This window comes from Marmota monax, unplaced genomic scaffold, assembly GCF_021218885.2.
Source record: "Marmota monax isolate L192 unplaced genomic scaffold, Marmota_monax_Labrador192_F-V1.1 WCK01_AAM20220418_F8-fsc00008, whole genome shotgun sequence".
NCBI classification, from domain to species: Eukaryota; Metazoa; Chordata; class Mammalia; order Rodentia; family Sciuridae; genus Marmota; species Marmota monax.
Window position 1 is genome coordinate 12836702 of NW_026694432.1, and position 21829 is coordinate 12858530.

General features: G+C 43.2%; 1 protein-coding gene across 1 annotated transcript in view; it reads left to right on the forward strand.

The window, feature by feature from the left end:
- The window catches only part of Oscp1 (organic solute carrier partner 1), a 32108-nt gene extending 10279 nt beyond the window's left edge, over positions 1 to 21829 (forward strand). The window contains exons 2-10 of the mRNA XM_046418823.2: positions 303 to 457; positions 6528 to 6695; positions 7199 to 7279; positions 16203 to 16306; positions 16942 to 17070; positions 18135 to 18204; positions 20132 to 20271; positions 21171 to 21234; positions 21473 to 21829. Coding sequence (XP_046274779.1) covers positions 303 to 457; positions 6528 to 6695; positions 7199 to 7279; positions 16203 to 16306; positions 16942 to 17070; positions 18135 to 18204; positions 20132 to 20271; positions 21171 to 21234; positions 21473 to 21589 — 1028 coding nt within the window. The 3' untranslated portion in view covers positions 21590 to 21829. The remainder of the gene's footprint in view (positions 1 to 302; positions 458 to 6527; positions 6696 to 7198; positions 7280 to 16202; positions 16307 to 16941; positions 17071 to 18134; positions 18205 to 20131; positions 20272 to 21170; positions 21235 to 21472) is intronic.

Here is a 21829-nt window from a genome sequence, read left to right on the forward strand (position 1 = left end):
TTCAAGGAAAAAAGAAACATTTCCTTTATTATCAAGTCAGATAATGTTTGTGAAATTGGTTTGTAACCTCTGAAGCGCAACCCACTTGTACATTGTCATCTTGGATGTTTGTCTGAAATGGTATCACAAAGCATTCTCAAGCCCTGCTTCCTCCTGGGTCCCAGTGTGAGCTGATCACACCAAGCACACAGCAACCAATTCCGTATATGCCCCACTGCCCACTTCATACCCAGAGAGCATTTCTGAATAAAGCTCCCTCTGGTACCTTCCTTGCTCAGTTGTATTCTCTCTTGTCTCTGCAGTACTGAATGACATCATTTCAACCATGTTCAACAGAAAGTTTATGGAAGAATTATTCAAACCCCAAGAGCTCTACTCCAAGAAGGCCCTAAGGACTGTCTACAACCGCCTCGCTCATGCCTCCATTATGAGACTGAACCAGGCCAGCATGGATAAGGTGAGCACACAGCCACTGTCATCATAGCTGCATTTCTTGCACCTTTCATGGATGATCAAGACTGGGGTCAGATGAGATGATATTTGCAATGGTGCCTTGCAAAAAAAATAGGCACTTATAAATATTAGTAGTGATTGCTGACTTTTAAAGTTGGGAAGAACCTCAGAAGTCATCCACACCAACCTCTCCATTGGTTTATGTCATTCTACCTGCCCAAAGAGAGTACTGGTTTCATACCCATCATTATGAGCCCTGGAACCTATGTCTAACCCCAAACACAACCTCAAAACTTAATTCTGTTTCATTTATAACAAATTTCAATTCTGCAGTGAGGAAACCAGACATTTTTTTAAGCAAATTAAGCCCAATGTGAGGCTTCACATCTACAATCCCAGCAACTCAGTAGGCTGAGGCAGGAGGATTACAAGTTCAAGGCCAGCCTGGCCAATTTAGAAAGACCCTGTCTCATGTAATCCCAGCAGCTTGGGAGGCTGAGGCAGGAGGACAAGTTCAAAGCCAGCCTCAGCAATTTAGCGAGGCCTTCAGCAACTCAGAGACCCTGTCTCTAAATAAAATACAAGAAAGGGTTGGGGATGTGGCTCAGTGGTTGACCACCCTTGGGTTCAATCCTCAGTAGCCATCCCCACTTAAAAAACCCTATCTCAAAATAAAAAATAAAAAGGGCTAGGGATGTAGCTCAGTGGTGAAGCACCCTGGATTCAATCCTCAGTACTGCAATAAATAAATATAGGGCAAATTAGGGGCTGGGGATGTGGCTCAAGCGGTAGCGCGCTCGCCTGGCATGCGTGTGGCCCGGGTTCGATCCTCAGCACCACATACAAACAAAGATGCTGTGTCCACCGAAAACTAAAAAATAAATAAAATTCATTCTCTCTCTCTCTCTCTCTTAAAATAAATAAATAAATATAGGGCAAATTTAAAAACAAGCAGTCTTAACTTATAGCATGAACATAGCCATTTGGGAAACAAATTAGGCATTCTGGTTTTTATTTGTTTTTTGTTTTTCTTTTTCTTTTCTCAGTACTCTAGATAGAACCCAGGATGCTCTACCACTGAGCTACATCCCAACTCTTTATTTTGTTTTGAGAAAAGATTGTCTCACTGTCCTTGAACTTATCATCCTCCTGTCTCAGCCTCCCAAGTAACTGTGCCACCACACCAGCTGATTTTTAAAATAATATCACATAGGGGCTGGGGTTGTGGCTCAGTGGTAGAGTGCTTGCCTCACATGTATGAGGCACTGGGTTCAATTCTCAGCACCACATATGGATGAATGAATAAAATAAAGGTCCATCAACACTAAAAAATATTTTTAAAAAAATAAAAAAATAATAATATCACATAAAAAAGTGGCAGAGGATAGTCAAGTCTTTTTAGAAGAATTCCAGATGTTTTACCAGGATATTTTACCTTCAGGGAGGGAAAGCATTACTCCTACTCATGAAGTATGGGCTGCACTTAGTGACTTCCTTTCAAAGAATAAGTTATGGGGAAAAAAAGGAGAAAACAATTAGCTCTATAGTGCAAAAACCTGACAAATGACCTCACTCAGGGGGTCAAGGTTCACACAACAGTGATGTGTCACGTTGATAGTGTGTACCCTGACATGCCTCATCTCTGTAGTCTTCCTCCCCAAACCCATAGTCCCAGTCTAACTATAAGAAAAGCATCAAACAAATGTCATTGTCATGATAGAAATACCTGACTGGTATTTAAAATATCAAGGTTACCAAAAACAAGAAAAGTCAGAAAAACTTTTATAGCCAACAGGATCCCAGGAAGATATGACAACTAAATATAATGTGGTATCCTGGATGGGAGCCTGAAACAGAATAGGATGTTAGGGGGAAACTTGTGAAATCTCGTATAGTCTTTATAACTGTAATAACAAGTCCGTTTTAATATCTTCCATTATGTGCATTTTTTAAAATCATGAGGATTGACAACCAGTAGTAGGTGTGCAAAATCAATTCACTTATTCTTGGTACCTAGAAGAAGCCTCAGAGAGACAGAATACCTTTAACTACACCCTCTTAACCTCCTGCCACTTTTCTCTGGAAAGTTACTTTATCTCCCTGAGCCTGTTTTCTCACTGTACAATGAGGGGTGGACAATACTGAGATACAGACTTCCTCCTCTTCCTCTGCCTGCCCAAGTAAGTGGCAGCCATCTGCCACTCGGCATCACAGTCACTCTCAGACCTCTCACAAATCCCAAGATCATCAAAAACAGGACCAAGAAGTTCATCCAGTGCCAGTTAGCCCAGATTCGGGGGACAGGGAGCAAGTGCTCTACCACTGAGCCACACCGCCAGCCTAAGGATCTAGATCTTGGTGCCCAGCATTGGTTATAGGAACAAGAAGAAAACAAAGCATATGCTACCCTGTGTCTTCTGGAAGCTCCCAGGCCACAAGGAGCCAGAAGTGCTACCAGTGTGCAGCAAATCTAACTGTGCTGAGATTGCTCAGGGTTTCTCCCAAGAACCACAACACCATCATGGAAAGAGCAGCCCAGCTGGCCATCAGAGTCACGGATCCCAGTGCCAGGCTGCACAGGGAGGAAAATGAGTAGATAGCTCATGTGCACATTTATTTAGATAAAACCATTAAAACTGCATTTTAAAAATGAGGATAGTTATAGCTACTTGACCAGTTACTGAAAATTATTGCTCATCTCACTCTGCCTTTGAGAAGGTTTAGAATCAACATAGCATTTAGACTAAAAAAAAATCCTGAAAGCAGGGCATGGTGATGCAGGAGCTCAGGAGGCTGAGGTGGGAGGATCACAAGTTCAAAGCTAGTCTCAGCAATTTAGTGAGGCCCTAAGCAAATCAGCAAGAACTTGTCTCTAAATAAAATGTAAAAAAAGGGCTGGGGATATGGCTTAGTGGTTAAGCACCCCTGGGTTCAATGCCTGGTACCAAAAAAAAAAAAAAAAAAAAAATCCTGATTTCAAGTCTTAGCTGTGAGACCAAATTTACTGAATAACTCTCAACTTTTATTTCTACATCATAAATGTGTTTTTATCATTTATTCCTATCACAGGGCCCCTATACACAACATGCACTGAAATTTTGATAATAATGGCAGAGTCTCAAGTCTATATCTCAGTATTGTACACCCCATCCTACACCCCTATACATGAACCATGCTGTCCTAGTGTAATCCACTTTCTTTTCTTTTTTTTTTTTTAATATTTATTTAATTACTTTTAGTTTTCGGCAGATACAACACGTTCTTTTTTTGTATGTGGTGCTGAGGATCGAACCCGGGCCGCACGCATGCCAGGCGAGCGCGTTACCGCTTGAGCCACATCCCCAGCCCCAGTGTAATCCACTTTCTAAGTGGAAATGTTTGGTTGCATGTTGAAGTAATGGGAGTGTGTAAAGGGTCTAGCAAGTGTCTTGGAATCTGGTCATCTTGGGCTGGGGAAGTAGCTCAGTGGTAGAGTACTTGCCTAGTTTGCCCAGTGCCAAGAGCAATCCCCAGCACCGCAAAGATACAAAAAGCCTGATCACCCTGAGCCCATCTCATGCTGCCACTTTCCAGCTACGTGGACTTAGGCAAGTTTCCTCCTTTTTTTTTTTTTTTTTCTTTTGAACTGGGATAAGACCCACCTCATGGAGTTCTTGTGAATATAAAGTGCTTATCAAATGAAGGAATGTATACACATGTGCTTGACCCAACATTCAGATGATAGTAGTGTATATTCTCAATCCTGCCCCAGACATGTCCATACTAGACGTCATCTTCTCCCCTTCCTCCTCCTATCCTCCGCGCCCACTGATACCCCTGGTTATGGGTTATGGTGACCAGTCCTGCTTCCCCACATGTTGAAGTTTGAACATAGAGAAGCAAGCCAAGGCAAGCATATGAAGCAGGGTTTATTTAAAAAGGGGCAACACAGACTTCTCCTGCGAGGGAGAAGTGGGCCATAGCTGGTATCCTGGCATCCCAAGAAGCGAGGTGTTCTGCCCTTTTTATATGTCCTAGGCTTCCTTTGTTCTCCTGCTTTCCCCCTTATCTTTCTCCTTCCTTTGTACTTGACTAAGCCCAGGAATGCTCAGTGGCATGGCCAAAAGGGGGAAATAGGTGGGCTGAAGGGAGAAGGGCAGGATGGAGCAGCCAAGGACACATTAACAACCTTATAGCTCCCTGTAGGGAGGGGAGATTCCTAGGCAGGTAGCCTTGGGAACAGATTGGAGCAGGGGCTGGTTCTTGATAAGATCCCTCAGGGGACAGTCTCCAACTTCCCAGACTCACTCAAAATTGGCCTCTTAGATCCGACCTGACTCAGTTTACCTACACTGACTGCCTAATTCTGGCTTCACCATCTCCTGTCCATTAGAGGCATCATCCCTCTCCCAGATGCTAGGCTGGAAATGCTGCAGTCCATTTGGATCACCCTCATTGTCATCTCCAAATCTAGCCAGACTGTCACCATGTACTAACAGCTTTTTCTTCTCAACGTGAAGAAAACAAAGGAACACAATCTTCTTTTCCTGCCTTCTCCATTCCCACCATTTCTCTTTTAGCCTTAGGTTTGGATTACGCCAGTGACATTCCTTTCCTTTGTCTAACCAGTAGACATCTATTCACACCTAGTAGGAACCAGGTATTAACTGGCCCCCCTAACTCTAGTTCCTCTCTTCTCTCTATCTCATTGCCAGAGTGACTAATCTTGTTTAATCACCACTTTGATTGTGTCAGCTCAGAAAACTTCAATAGTCCCCTAATCCCCACCATTTTTACTCTAAATTATTTTGCTTGCCTTTCCAAAACTTTTAATATTCTAACATTGCCATACTTCCCAACTTTATTTCCCACCATCCCCAACATGAAAATGACATGCTTCTTGGTGCCTCCAGGCCCTCACATGCCTCTATTCCCTCAACTGAGTCACCTTTCCTTTTCCTTTGGCCAGTCTGAACCCTGACACTTCCTCAGACCCATATCAGTCCACTTGTGCCACAGAGCCTGTCTTTTTTTTTTTTTTTTAAGAGAGGGAGAGAGAGAATTTTTAATATTTATTTTTTTTTTTTTTTTAGTTATTGGCGGACACAACATCTTTGTTTGTATGTGGTGCTGAGGATCGAACCCGGGCCACACGCATGCCAGGCAGGCGCGCTACCGCTTGTGCCACATCCCCAACCCCACAGAGCCTGTCTTGACCAGTTTGATGGTCACCAGTTTCTCCTCTTGGTCTTTCCTGGATGTTTGTACCACACATGGGGCTTGTTGCCATCTTAGTAAATGCTGTTCACATTTAAAATTGGTCTTATATAGTTGTAGAACTTCTACTTGCCACTTTGACATATATCATCTCATTCCTTTCAGCAACCCTGCAATGTTGGGAAATTGGGTAGTAGTTTTAACAGAAGAAAATGCAGGCTCAGAGACATTAACAAAGCTGGCCAGGGGGCTGAGGATGTGGCTCAAGTGGTAGCGCGCTTGCCTGGCATACGTGCAGCCCGGGTTTGATCCTCAGCACCACATACAAACAAAGATGTTGTGTCCACCGAGAACTAAAAAAATAAATAAATATTTAAAAAAAAAGAAAAAGAAAAGAAAGAAAGCTGGCCAGGGCTGAGGGGTAGCTCAGTGGTAAAATGCATGCTTAGCATGTACAAAGCCCTCGATTCAATCCCCAGGATCTCAAAAAAAGAAAAAGAAATTTGGCCAGGGTCATACAAAATGTCAGCAGCAAAGGAGGACTTGAATTCAGGTTTCATTCCTTCAAGTTCAAGGGCCAGACCAGGACGCCACAGCTGCCAACATTGTTTCATATGTGTCCCATCAGCAGTACATGTCACATGACCGGAAATTCTGGTTTTCCCAGGAATGCCCCAGGTTACTCCTGTTGTTCTGGCTTAAATACTAATATCACCCCCTTTTACTCTCAGAAGAACCTTGGCTTAGGTGATATGGTCACTTGAGCTGTGTGCTAAGCCCGGAGCTGGTTTTCAGTAAATGCTTGATTGAATCATTGCCAGAGACCCTGACATCTACTTTTATGGTCCTATTTATTTTGTTTTTGTATGGGTTGACAGCTCTATGACCTGATGACTATGGCTTTCAAATATCAAGTATTGCTGTGTCCACGTCCCAAGGATGTGCTGCTGGTCACTTTCAATCATTTAGATGCCATCAAGGGATTCATCCAAGACTCCCCAACCATCCTGAACCAAGTGGATGAGACTTTCCGACAGCTGACAGATGTAAGAGTACCACCAGTTTATCACCTCTCAGCTCCCAAACTTGTCCTCACTCCTCTGTAAGAGAGAACAGGGTGAGGAATGACAAAGGCAGCTACCCTTCTAGAACATTCCAAAAATCTTAAGTATCCATTTTGTTAATATAGTAGGCATTATCCTCTTATGCCCTCCACTGTCACCTTCATAAGTGGAAAAGCAGCAGTACAGAGCGTAGCCATTTCTAACTTTCCTGAAAGGGAGTTGGTTTCATTTTGCTAAACCTTGGGGAGCAAGCTCTTCAGGTGTGGAAAATGGGGGAGACAAAATGTATCGCTGCTCTGCTGTGGTATAATAGGGTTTTTCCACTGGGGAGGAAGGGTGCTGGCACTCCTGCTGCCCCTCTCCTTGCTTATCTGTCTCCCATCCCTGAGCACCCCCCACCCTCACCTGTCCACAGGTGAAAGTGAAGCACCCTTGTGTCACGCCTTGTGAAAGTGAAGCACCCCTTTCTGTTTTGCCTTTGGCAGACGTACGGGGCTCTCTCTGCTGGGGAGTTCCAACTGATCCGTCAGACACTCCTCATCTTCTTCCAGGACCTGCACATCAGAGTAAGTGAGTGGGCAGCAGGGACTCTGCAGCTCTAACCTGGGGAAACATGGGTCATCAGGGCAGACAAGGGTGGAGACTTTGCCCACTTAGTGATGTCCATCATGGTTTGAATCCATGATAATACACATTCTGATAATCTAATAATACATAATCTGATAAGACAGTTTTTAAATGGACCAAGGAAAGGCAGACATAGTATATGCAGACAGATTATATGTAGTATATGCAGTATAAGGCAGACATAGTGGCACATGCAGGCTATAATCCCAGCAACTCGAAAGGATGAGGCAGGAGGATTTTTGCAAGTTCAAGGCCAGCCTCAGCAACTTCGCAAGACCTTGTTATAAAGTAAACATAAAAATATACAAACATACATATATGAAGGGCTGGGGTTGTGGCTCAACAGTAGAGTGTTTACCTAGCACCGTACTGGGTTCGATCCTCAGCACCACATAAAATAAATAAATAAAATAAAGGTATTGTGTCTACCTACAATTAAAAATATTTTTAAAAAAATAAATATGGATATAAATTAAGTAAAACTTTAAAAATAAAATAAAATGATAGAGTAGTAGTAGAGCATCCCTAGGTTCAATCCCCAGTACTGCCAAAAAAGGACCAAGGAAGACAATGGTGCTACCATTCTTTCCCAGTTATGAGTTTCTTTGAAATATATTTTGGTGCCAGGCATGGTGGTGCACACTTGTAATCCCAGTGACAGGAGGCTAAAGCAAAGGGATCGCAAATTGGAGGCCAGCCTAGGCAACTTAGTGAAACCCTGCCTCAAAATAAAAATTAGAAAAGGGCTCAGGATGTAGTTCAGTGGCAGAGTGTCCCTTTGTTCAGTCTCCAATACAGGAAGGAAGGAAGGAAGGAAGGAGGGAGGGAGGGAGGGAGGAAGATGGTTTTGTCTCTTGCTTCTCTAGAGGAAGTTGCTCTCAAAGCCTCAGTTCCAGCCTGACCTCAGTTCCAGAGTTCTATCCACCCTTATCATCCTCAACTTCTTCAGCACCACACACTGTCAAAAGGTTCCCTCCCATCCCAGGACACCACACCCTCCCTGCACTTCCATGCTCCTCCTCATCCTGGCCTTCCCTTCCCTTGCCCATCTCAAGGCTTCTCACTCCTTCCTTTCTCCCTGCCTATCTCCACTCCTGCCTCCTTCTGCCTCTGTCCACCCTCTGCTTTTTAGGCATCTCCCACCCCACCTCCTTAATCTGTGACTTCGAGTCTAACCTCTATTTTACCCTTGCCCAACACTGCCCCCAGGCTCACAGCTCCACCTGCTTGTAGTCACTCTCCGTAAGGATGCCCACCCCACCAGGTGAACAACTCAAGGTCTTTCCTAAATTCTGCAGTTCAAATGCTGTCCCAACTTTCAGCTTTTTTTTATGGGCACCATTGCCCCACTCCCTTGGCTCAGAAGCAGAGTGCCACCTTTGATTCCCCTTCCCTAATCTTCATCCAGTTGCTTCTAAGGCTCATAGAGTCTGCCCTTCCACAGCCACATCCTCCTTTCCATCCCTGCTGCCCCAGCCTAGCTCAGATTCCCATACTTCCTGCTGGCTACTGCCTCCCAGCTCATTCTCCCTCCTCCTGCAGACAGTTCTATATCTTAACTTTCAAAAGCAAAGGGATCGCAAATTCTGAGTTTGTAAATTTGTGGCCCATCTTTCCTGAACCTGATTTTGTTCTTTTCCATAATTTAGCAAATGAGATGAGAAAGATGGTATGATTGGCAGAATAAGCCCAGGCTTTAGAATTAGATGCCGCAGTCTGGCTGGGCACAATCAGGAGCCACTTGTCAAAAGAAACTAACTTTATTTTTAGAACCACACACGCCAAACAAAACAGCCTCTCAGGAAAAACCCTCAGAGCCTCAACTGCCACCACCGGCTTTCCACAAGCCTCTCTCTCCCACACAAGCTTCTCTCCACCTCCCACAATCCTCCTCTCTTGAGGCCGATTGGCTGGGTCACATGGGCGGAGCCAAAAAAGTCCCCCAATGAGCAGCTCCGTGGTCTGAAAGGGCAGGGAAACAGCCCAATGAGCATCACCGCAGAGGAGCCAATCAGCTAGATGTTGCTGGGGCCGAGGAGCCAATCAGCTAGATGTTGCTGGGGCCCCTGTGAGCCAATCATCAGCCAGCAGCTGGAAGTTTGCTGGCAGCTGGAAGTTTGCTGGGGCCCCTTTGGCTGTGGCTCTCAACAATTAGACATTTTTTTCTTCTTTTCTTGGTGCTGGGGATTGAACCCAGAGACATTCTACCACTGAATTACATCCCAGCTCTATTTATTTTTTATTTTGAGACTGGGTCTCAATAAGTTGCCCAGGTTTGGACTCAAACTGTGATCCTCCACCTCCTGAATAGCTGGAAGGATCATGGAGCTAGTGCCAGTGGTGTATCTGACTCCATCTAGGCATGGTGGTACTTGCCTATAATCCCAAATTACTTCACTTGAAGCTTAGTTAATTCATCTGAAAAAATGGAAATTACACTAGCCAATTTAGTTTGTTAGGTGGATTAACTGAAGCAACATATGTAATATGTGTGTATTTGCTGATGATGCACAAATGGTGTAACGTGTTTCTGGAAGGTTATACAAGAAACCAGTCACGGTGGTTGCCTCTTGGGAGTAAGGAACTGAAAGGAGGACAGGAGTAGCAAAGAGACTTACTTTCTTTTCATCATATATACCCTTCTGAACCTTTTGAATTTCACACCTGTGCATGCATAATATATTCACAAAATGAAATTCAAAAAAAAGAAGAAATAGAGTATGTTTACTGCCTTATTATATTTCCCTTCTATGGGCCAGGAAAGACAAATAGATTTCAACTCTGCTGCCAATTTTATTTTTAACCCTCATGAATAATTTTGATGTATTTGCTATGGATGGAGTAATAACATCAATATAAATTAAGACTCTACTAGTCATCGATTAAGACAAAAAAATATTAAAGCTAAAGAAGATTAAGTTTCACCTCAAATTTAAAATCAATTTTAAAATATTGAAAATTTCATATAGTATTGTTCTCAAGACCATGCATATTTTGGCATATTTTATGGATCACAATAATACAAACAGCTGTATTGATTTCTCAATTCTGACAAGATAAAATTCATAATAGTGAAAAGACTTACCCAATAACAATTTTATAGCAAAATCATTAAAATGCATTAAACCACAAAATATATTAAGCTTTAATTGTTAAATGGGTGGGCAATGAAACATCAGAATGTTTGCCAAGAAAAATAGGAATCACATGTCTTGGTAATATTCTGCCACTGATCTGTAACATCTGGGCTGGTTTTTCATGTTTGGTCTTTAATGGTATTTCTGCTCAGCTGCTATTTGTGATTGCCTATACAGATTTTCTGTTTTCAAAATGGTTTTTAGATTTGTAAGCAAAACAACTAAATCAGGAAAACAGCTCTGCTCTAATAGCTCCCTGCTTATTAACCACAGCAAACACAAAATTACCTATTCAATATCTAAGCTTTCTGTGATATCACCAAGTAGCATGAAATGCGCTTAACATGCCCAAGCCCTGACCCGTGTACCAGAGCCTGAATAGAGATGACTACACCAATTCCACTTGGAATCCTCCATAGTTGTTTACAACCATCTCAATTCTTGATCCCCTGAGGGCTACACTCCGATGACCTCTGGCCCACTCCCTGCCCTCATTCCTACTCCCGCATCCTTCCATCATGGACTTCCTTTCTGTCCTGTCCATTGTTTCCACTGTTGGAAAACATCATTCCATCTTAGGCTCTCCACAGAATAAGAAGAGACTGTACCTATGTCTGCACTCCATTATCCACACTCCTTAGGAATATTTCATCCCTGGAAAACAATCTAGTAAATATATATTGATGGCCTACTATGTGCCAGGCACTGTTTTAATTGTTTGAGATTCACAATTTAGAAATATCAAGTCCCTGCCTTGAAGAGGTTCTATGCTAGGAGGAAGAGACTGGGAAGACAGATATGTTATGTTCTTGTACGAGAGCTTTTAGGAAGATGATAATATTGGGTAAAGTTATAAAAGGCAACAGGGGTGTTGTTGTATTAGACCAGCACTGTCCAATAGAACTCTCTGGATGATGGAAAAGCTCCATATTTGTGCCATCCAATATGATAACAACTTGCCAGATGTGGCTCTTGAGCATTTGGAATAGGGACTAAGAAACTGAATTAATTAATTAATTTGTTTGTTTGTTTGTTTGTTTGTTTTGTAGTACTAGAAATTGAACCAGGGCCACCCCATGGTAGGCGAGTACTCTACCACTGAGCCACATCCCCAGCCCTTAGTTTAAATTTAAATAGCCACACTTAACTAGTAACTACTGCTTTGGAACAGCCCTTCTTTAAATGATAGAGTTAAGGACAGCCATAAATCAGTAATTTTCTCATACTGCAACAGTAATTCAGCCAAGGAAGAAATCAGGAAAACTGTCCCAGTCACAGTAACCTCAAAAATAAAATAAAATACTTGGGAATTAATCTAACTGTGGAGGTAAAAGGTTCTTCAATGAAAACCATAGAACACTGGAGAAGGAGATTGAAGAAGACTTTAGACAATGGAAAGACTGCCCATGTTTTTAGATAGGCAGACTCAATATTGTCAAAATGGCCGTATTACCAAAAGCAGTATGTAGATCTAATGCAATCCCCATCAAAATACCAATGACATTCTTCAGAGAATTAGAAAAAAAAAACAAAACAATTCTTAATTCATTTGGAAGAATAAAAGACCTAGAATAGCCAAAGCAATACTTACTTAAGCAAGAAAAGTGAAGTAGGAGGTGTAAGGACGCTGCACCACACTACGAATGGGAGACACCACACGACACAGATCACCGAAGAGGTTCCACTTTATTACAAAAGGCTGTGGGTTTATATAGACCTAAGGAGAGGTAGCAGGGCTGAGGTAGATAACGGGTCACCCGTTTATTGGCAAGCTCTTCCATATGTCAGTTCCGGAGCCCAAGAAGTTAATATTGGGGCTAAGGTTTCCCACCCGCAGGATTTGAACATTGGCGGGGGGTGGGGAGGGGGGGGGACACGTTTCGCGCCAGTGAAAGGAAAAAAAGAGGAGAAAGAGGGTCGTTAGGCGCCATGTTGGGGTTTTTCTCTGGGGTGCTGCTGCCGTTATATGTTTTCCCAACAGGAGGCAGCCCAATACCTACTCTGAAATTACACTACAGGCTGTAGTAACAAAAACATCATGGTATTGGCATCAAAATACACATGAAGACCAGTGGGAAGGAACAGAGACAAATCCACATACCTACAGCTGTCTGATATTTGACAAAGGTGCCAAAAATATATTTTGAAGACAGCCTTTTTAACAAATGATGCTAAGAAAACTGGATAGCTCTATGTAGAAAAAACGAAACTAGACCCCTGTCTCTCACCTTGCCCAAAACTCAAATTGAAATGGATCAAAGACTTAGGAATTAGAGCAGAAACTTTACAAGTACTAGAAAAAAACATAGGATCAATACTCTATCATATAGGTGCTGGCACTGACTTCCTTAACAAGACCTCCAAAGCACAAGAAGTAAAACCAAGAATCAATAAGTGGTATGTCATCAAACTAAAAAGCTTTTGCACAGCAAAGGAAATGTTATAAGTGTGAAGCAAGAGCCTACAGAATGGGATAAAATCTTGGCCAGCTACTCCTCCAGTAGAGGATTAAAATCCAGAATATACAGAGAACTCAAAAAACTTAACACCCAAACAACAAATAACCCAATCAATAAATGGGCAAAAGAACTAAATGGAAACTTCTAAAAAAAAAGAAACATAAATGGCCAATGAATATATGAAAAAATGTTCAACATCTCTAGCAATCAGGGAGATGCAAATTAAAACTGCACTGAGATTCCACCTCACTCCAGTCAGAATGGGCAATGATCAAGAATATGAACAACAATAAATGCTGGCGAGATTGTGGGGAGAAAGGTACACTTGTACAGTGTTGGTGGGACTGCAGACTAGTACAACCACTCTGGAAAGCAGTTTGGAAGTTCCTCAAAAAACTAGGGATGGAACCACCCTATGACCCAGCTCTCTCAGTTCTCACCATTTTCCTAGAACATCTAAAATTGGCATACTAGAGTGACACAGCCACATCAATGTTTATAGCAGTATAATTCACAATAGCAAAATTATGGAATCAACCCAGATGCCCATTAATAGACAAATGAATAAATTATGGTACACACACACACACACACACACGGGAGTTCTACTCAGCCATAAAAAAAGGAATGTAATTATGACATTTGCCAGTAAATGGATGGAAATGGAGAATATCATGCTAAGTGAAATAAGCCAAACTCATACACTCAAAGGTCGGATGTTGGGCTGGGGTGGTGGCTCAGCAGTAGAGCACTCGCCTAGCACGTGCAGGGCCCTCAGCACCACATAAAAATGAATGAATGGAATAAAGGCATTGTGTCCAACAACAACTAAAAAATAAATATTTTTTTAAAAAGAAAAAAGTCAAATGTTTTCTCTCATGTGTGGAAGCTAGAGTTAAATAAAGGAAGGAGGCAGGGAAGAATAGACAACATAAAGAACCTATCAAATATAAATTAATGAATGAGTGAAAGGAAGTCTAATAGAGGAAGAAGGATGGGAGGAGGGAGGATGGGAGGGAAAAGGAAGGATCATGAATTGAAATTGATTTCCACGCATGAATGAGTTTGTAGGGATGAAGTCACACTTCGTATAACTGTAAAGCTCTAATAGAATAAAAAGGAGGGAGAGTGTTTAAAACAAAGGACACCCTAGGCAGGAGGCATGGCTCAGTCAGGCACTGAGGCATGTGACTGCCCGGCATAGGAGGGGAGAGGTGCAAGCAATTGAGTGTGGGGAACGCAGGATTCGGGCACATGGCTGCTCAGAGGGACAGGCCAGCTGCACCATCTAGCAGACAACAGAGAGCTGGTCAGACTTAAGAAGGCCAACAAGGGTAGAGGGTCTCTTTCACAGCAGAATGGAGGCTGGATTAAAACAGGAAGACAGAAGGCAAGGACACCCAGTAGGAGGCTCCTGCTGTGGCTGCAGGGGATGGCAGAGGTCTGCAGTGGGGAGCAGTCATGGGATAGAGAAGAAGGGATGGTTGTTCAATTGACAGGGCATGGCGGCTTCTCGGATCAGGCAGGGTGATGGAAGGGGGCTCAGCTTGCTGACTAGGTGATTGGGTGGTGTCATTTGCTGAATTCCAGAGGACCAGCTTGGGGAAGACAAAGGTGAGTCTTTTCCTGAGCAGCATGAATGTGGGGTGCATTTTGTGGAATCTTCAGGAGGACATGTCTACCGGGCAAGGATGGGTGAGTCTGGTGTCCAAAAAAAGAGGCCGAGAGGAAGCTTGAGGTGCAGAGGCCATCAACACAGAGGTGCCCTGGAGTATGGGGGAGGATGAGAGCACTAGGGAAAGAAAGGGACTGTGAGCCCCACCTCCAGCTAACGCCTGCAGAGGGGCTGGCGGACAGACAGACAGACCAGCGGTCCTGTGCAGCCAGACGGATTCTCAGGTCAAGCCCCCAGCCCCCAGGCCCTGCTTTTTATACATTATCTGGCTTAACTGTCACACTAACCCATTGATTAGGCTCTTCATTACTCCCAGTTTACCAAAAAGAAAACACATATACAGAAAGATCATGTCTCTTACAAAAGAAAACAAGAGCAGGGAGGAGGGTGTAGAGCACATGCTTTTATCATGTGGGAGGCCCTGAGTTCAACCCCAGCTTGGAAAAAAGGAAGGGAGGGGCTGGGGTTATAGCTCAGTGGTAGAGCGCTTGCCTGGCACATGTGAGGCACTGGGTTTGATCCTCAGCACCACATAAAATAGAATAAATAAAATTAAAGGTATTGTGTCCATCTACATCTAAAAATATTTTTAAAAGCCGGTGGGGGGGACCCCAGAGCCAAGAAGGCCCACGGATATTTGAGCCCAGACAGTCTAGTATCAGTGTGTCAAACTGCCAGTCTACATATCTCTGCACCATGCATTTCAATGCCTTGCACGCAACAGAGGCTTATTCTTGATATTACTAATAGAAACTTGCGGAACTGTAGAGTTGGAAGGGATCTTCAAGTTTATCTCATTTTACAGATGAGAAAGCCAAGACCCAGTAAAACTGATTAACTGCTGCAATCTTTATTGGGGTTTAAAGTGTGAATGGGCAGAACCTCAACACAGAATAACAAACAGGGAGTGGAAATGCATAATGTGTTTTCGGCCATGTGAAAGACCTGGGTGCACCCTGCTCTGGCCTCCACTGCTAGGCAGGCCAACATGTGGGTAGGAGCTCAGGGTCCAGTCAGAAACAGGAAAGGCGGACTCCGCAGCTCTGCCCTTTATGAGCGGGCTATCTCAACCTTGGAGTGCGAATTCCTCCTCTATAAAATGGTGATATGAGGTTCTTACAACACAAGGCTGACAGCTTCACGGAAAGTGAGCAGGGAACCAAGTGAGCAGGGTGTGGAATTTGGAGTCAGCCTTGGTTTTGAATCCCAGCCCTACCTCTTGTGCTCTCTTTGGGCAGGTCACTTCACTCTGAACCTCAGTTTCCTCATCGTCAAAATGGGGTAACATGGGCCGGGATTGTGGCTCAGTGGCAGAGCACTTGCCTCACACATATGAGGCACTGAGTTCGATCCTCAGCACTATGTAAAAATAAATAAGTAAAATAAAGGTACTATGGGGTAACAATGACTTACCTGGAAGGTTTACTATATGGTTCAAAAACCACTATAATTGTGCATGTTATTTATATAAGATCTTAGTGCTATAATCTCACATGTTAACATCCCCAAACCATTACACACTTTTCCTCCTCAAATGTTTATGTTTATGAAAACATATTCATAAAAATAACACTAAACATATTTTTTCCAGGTGTCCATATTTCTAAAGGACAGAGTTCAAAATTCTAATGGTCGCTTTGTGTTGCCAGTGTCCGGACCTGTTCCCTGGGGAACTGAAGTGCCTGGACTCATCAGGTGAATTCTCAACAGTAATTATCCAACAGCTCTAGAGATGCCAAGAACCAGAATGTGGGCTCCACACAGGATGTGACACTGCCAAGCCCCCAGGTTCTGCTTGTCCTGCCCTTCCTGCAGCAAAGCTTAGCGATTAAGGAGGTCAGGCCAGGTACCGTGGTACATACCTGTAATTCCATCGACTCGGGAGGCTGAGGCAGGATGATTGCAAGTTAGAGGCCAGCCTCAGCTACTTAGCAAGACTCTGTCTCGAAATAAAAAATAAAAAGACTGGAGCTGGGATTCAGTGGTAGAGCACCCCTGGGCTCAATGCCCAGTATCATATAAAAGGTTGGGATCTAATCCCAGCTTTCCTCCTTAGCAGAAGAGCTTGTGGCAAGGCACCCAATTCCCCAGGATTCATTTCCTCATCTTAAATGGGTGCTATGAGGATAAATAAGATAATCATTCCCTAAAATGTTTACATAGCACTTGGCACATAAAATATGTTCAATCAATATGATTGCTACTATATTATGTATCTTTTTCTTGAAGAAGTGTATAAATATTTTTTGTTCTATTGTTCAAAGAATAAGGAAGCCTCCAGGACTACCCAGCTTGGAGAATATTCCATCATGTCATACTTTGTATTTCAGAATGTTCAACAACAAAGGGGAAGAAGTGAAGAAGACAGAATTCAAGCATGGTGGAAACTACGTCTCTGCACCCAAAGAAGGTTCTTTTGAACTTTATGGAGACCGAGTCTTGAAACTGGGAACTAACATGTAAGCAAGTTTTCCCTTCCTAAATGAACTCCAAAGGAGGTCACTTAAAAAACCAACCTGACTTCTGCTATGAAAATCCCTGCTGACAACTGGGGTACTTTCCCTAGATAAGTGCATGCAGGGCCCTGGCTTTTCCTAAGGCCATTCACAAGTATAAGGCAATCAACAGGCCAAAAAGGCGTATGCATTTAAATAGTCATAGAAGAGCCAAGCCAAAGGCTCCCTTCCTGTGAAAATCCAGAAACACACAGTCTTCATGTAATGTTATATGTCCTTTTTTTAAAAAAAAAAAAAAAATTTTTTTTAGTTGTAGATGGACACAATACCTTTATTTTATTTGTTTTATTTTTTCTTATGTGGTGTTGGGGATCGAGCCCAGTGCTTCATGCATGCCAGGCATGCACTCTACCACTGAGCCACATCCACAGCCCCATGTCTTTTTTTTTTTTTTTTCACCAAGGATTGAACTCAAGGGCACTTAGTCACTGAGCCACATCCACAGCCCTTTATTTTATTTTATTTTATTTAGAGACAGAGTCTCAGTAAGTTGCTTAGGGCCTCCCTAAATTGCTGAGACTGGCTTTGAACTTGAGATCCTCCTGCATCAGCCTCCTGAGCCACTGGGATTACACTGCACCCAGTGCTACATGTCTTCAGTGATACTAAATAAAGCATTTCCACACTGTTCCCCAGCATTCTTCTCTGGAACAAAGTGAAATCTGAGTGGCTAGCACAAGGTTGTATTCTGTACTCATAACACCTTTATGAATGACATTTAATGTTTCAAAATAAAACTTATGCCTAGGGAGGCTGAGTCAGGAGGATCTCAAGTTCAAAGCCAGCCTCAACAATTTAGTGAGGACCTAAGCAACTGAGCAAAACCCTGTCTCAAAATAAAAAATAAAAAGGACTAGAGATGTAGCTCAGTGGTAGGGCACCCCGAGTTCAATCCCCAGTACCAAATAAATAAATCAATAAAAATAAAACTATGAACTGTATTTCCAAGTTAGAAGGAAGTCAGTGAAAAGGGACTAGATAACAACACCATTTTCTGTTGATACCAGGTACAGTGTAAACCGGACTGTGGAGACCCATATGTCTGCAGCATCAAAGAACTTAACCTCACAGACACAGGTGAGCTTCTGCCTCCCTCCCTTACCCTCACTGCTTCTTTCTAGGTACATAAGTCAGCATGAGGAAAAAGGTGGGAACTCTAGATTTTAAAACAAGCCAATATTTCCCTCATTGTTTGCAGTCTTTTCCATTCAGCCTTACAAGCACACAGGTTTTTAATTGTAGCTGTTCACGGAGCCTTCCAGTGATCTGACTAATTAAGTAATTTTAGGCTTGGTTCAACCACCATAATTAAGCAGGAACCACCCACCAGGACATGTGAAATAGCATTGTACCAGTGTCACGGGGTCTGCGGTTGCGGAGTCCAGCACTAGAATGTATGGTAATCATTAAAACATCCATTTTCAGTGTTTCTCTATATGATGATGTGGTAGCTAAGTTCAAATGGGGGTTTTGTTTCTCTGAATTCCATCTTTACAAATTTTGTCGAACTGGATACCAGTTAGCTAGAGGACAAATCATGGAATAGTCAATTTTAAGTGAACATTTATTGAACTGCCTCTGTGGGCTGAGGACCCAGGGATATAATAAGCTAACATCAGCCAGGCACAGCAGCACAAGAGGCTGAGACAGGAAAATCGAGAGTTCAAAGTCAGCCTCAGCAAAAGTGAGGCACTAAGCAACTCAGTGAGACCCTGTCTCTAAATAAAATACAAAATAGGGCTGGGGATGTGGCTCAGTGGTTGAGTGCCCCTGAGTTCAATCCCTGGTACTGCACCCCTACCAAAAAAAAAGACCTGATATCAATGTGGTCCCATCCTGAGGGAGCTCATAGTTTAGTTCCCTGGGAAAGACAGCAATGGGAACAAATAATTATAATGAGGTGGAAGATGAGCTTGCTGGGTATTCTGTGACAGAAGAACATAGGTTCTGTCCAGCAGGGTGGGGGACAGGGGACAAGGATCAAGATGGCTTCTCAGGGGCTAGGGTTATGGTTCAGTGGTAGAGTGCTCGCCTACCATGCATGAGGCACTGGGTTCCATCCTCAGCACCCCATGAAAATAAAATAAAGGTATTATGTTCACCTACAACTAAAAATAAAAATTAAAAATTAAAAAGAAGGCTTCTCAGAGGAGATGATATTGAAGTGGGGCTCCAAAGTGGGTAAAATGCTGAACTGCAAAGGAGGAGAAATGGTCATGCAGCTGGAGGTGACAGGAGGAGCAGCAGCACAGAGAAAGGAAAAAGCATCCTGTGTAGGGAAGCAGGGAGCCAGCGGTCTCCACATGGCTAGATCACAGCAGTCCTGAGCAGGAAGCAGACTGCACCAGACAGGGGCAGTGGGCCTGATTAGGGAGGGTATTAAATAAGTTGGTTTTGTTCTTTAAACAGGAATCAAAACAGGGTTTTGAACTTCAAAGACCCCTTTTTTCTCTATATCTCTTTTTCAATCAAGTGCTACATGAGACAAGATCTGTGTTTCAGATAACTGGATTAGAGATTGCCAAGAGTCAGGTAGGAGAGCTGAAGGTGGGGTAAGGACAGTGAGGTGGGGAATGGCCTCGAGGGTGTCTTCCTAACTCTCACCACCAGAGGGCAGTATGGGAGCTCCTCAGGAATGGTGCCCTTGAAGCTGGAGACTTGAGCTACTTGTGATGCTGAGGGAAGTAGGTTGACATTAAGAGGAAGCAGTGTTCTCTCCTCCAAGGAGGAAGGTAGTCTGAGGAGAAGTGTAGATCCGTGGGAACTTCCGCTCATCTTGAAAGAATGAAAATCTCTGGCTTGCTGCATTGTTAGATTCCCTCTATTGCTGACATGGATTAATTTTCTTTTGGTTAAGTCTGCTTTTATGCTTTTAGTTGGACCCAGGAATAAAGTGTTTTTTTTTTTTTTTAATTATTTTATAATACCTCCACGGGTCTTTGGGGCCTTAGCAGGAAATGTGATCACCTTCGTGTGGTTACAAATCATGCAATTGTTTCTGCAGGAAAACATCACTCCAAACCCTCTTGCTAAAGAAGAGCTGAATTTCCTGGCCAGGCTGATGGGAGGGATGGAGATTAAGAAACCCAGCGGCCCAGAGCCAGGATTCCGGTTGAATCTCTTTACCACTGATGAAGAGGAGGAGTATGTTTTAAACCTGTTCTTTAAAGATATATAAAAATCCTAGGTGTGATAACAACCTAAATATGACAATTACAAACCAATGACATATAAATACAGATATAGAGATCACAAATGAAATACCAACAAATTCAAAACTGAGCTAAAGACACCCCCTGCTAGGACTAAATGGTCTGAACCTTCTGGAATATTCAGGAAAAAAAAAAAAAAAGAGTGCTAATGTTTTACTTACCAGAGCATGGTAAGCATCAGAAGTCAAAATGATCATACTAAGAAAAGTTTGTTAAGAAATTAGAGAGAAGTTAATGTCTTTGAGATTTGACAGCCTCACCCAAACCAACCCAGTAGTGATTTGCCAAGATTTGTACAGTGTTTCAGTTGACAAAGCACTTTTACATTTCGAATCTCATGTGAGACGGAGGCTGCCTTCTACTTCTCTAGTCACTGAAATAACTTCTTTCATTTACTTCTGTGTGACAGGCACTCTGGTAAGTGTTGGGGACACCAAGCTGAAGGGCAAAACCTAGAGCCTTTCCTCAGAACACTCCCAGCCTAATGGGAAAAATGAAGAAGTGCTTAAGTCATTTCAGTGCCATGTCATGAATGATCTAATTGAGGACACAGTGACTGTTTTGGCACCAGTGGATTAAAGGGGTTGGAGTTTGCCAAGCAGAGGGAGAGGGAAAACATTCTTGGCAGAGTTTAGAGCGTGCAGCAGCTCAAAGACATAGAAGGACTTTCTGGGGGCGGGGAGGAGGTTGGTTGGAGATAAGGGTGGAAAGGTGAAGACAAATGGTAGAAGGCAGAGAAAAAATAGTTTGCCAAATTATCAAGAGTCAGCTCACAATGCTAGCAGGAAGACAGCTCTGACCTTGGACTCTTTTCTTTACCATCCCACCTAGACATGCAGCACAATCCAGGCCAGAAGAGTTAACCTACGACATTATCAACATACAAGCTATACAGGTGAGTACAGGGGATTTCACAAGAAAGATTCTTATTCTCCTCTTCATCTTTAATAACCTTGAACTTCAAAGACTCCTTCTCTCTAATCAGACTGTAACTAAAGTCCCTATTCTAACAAACAAGTGGGCAATTAAAGTGCATACCAATGGTGAGACTAAGAATCCAATACCCACTGCCCAAAGAGGCAGCCCTGCCCACACACACCCTCTTCGTCCCTCTCACCTCGTTTCTCTAATAGGACCAGCAACAAAAGGAAGAGCTGGCTCGGATCATGGGGGAGTTTGAGATCAAAGAGCAGCCAAGGCAGAGCTCCAGCAAGGGGGATGATCTGCTCGCCATGATGGATGAGTTATAGCCTTGCTGACCGGGTGCCTCCTTCCAACCCTCCGGGGAGGGCTGCCTGATGAAGACCCCTGGCAAAGAAGGCTCCAGGATCCAAAATGATGCTGCTAGTTTTCCACTAAAGGAGGCTGTCACCTCTGGTTCCTGTTCATGATGTAAAGGACTCTGCAGGTCTCCCCCAGAGAGCACACCCTCTCCTGAAGGCATATGCATACACGTGTCTTCAGCAAAATATATTATGCCTTTGAAACCA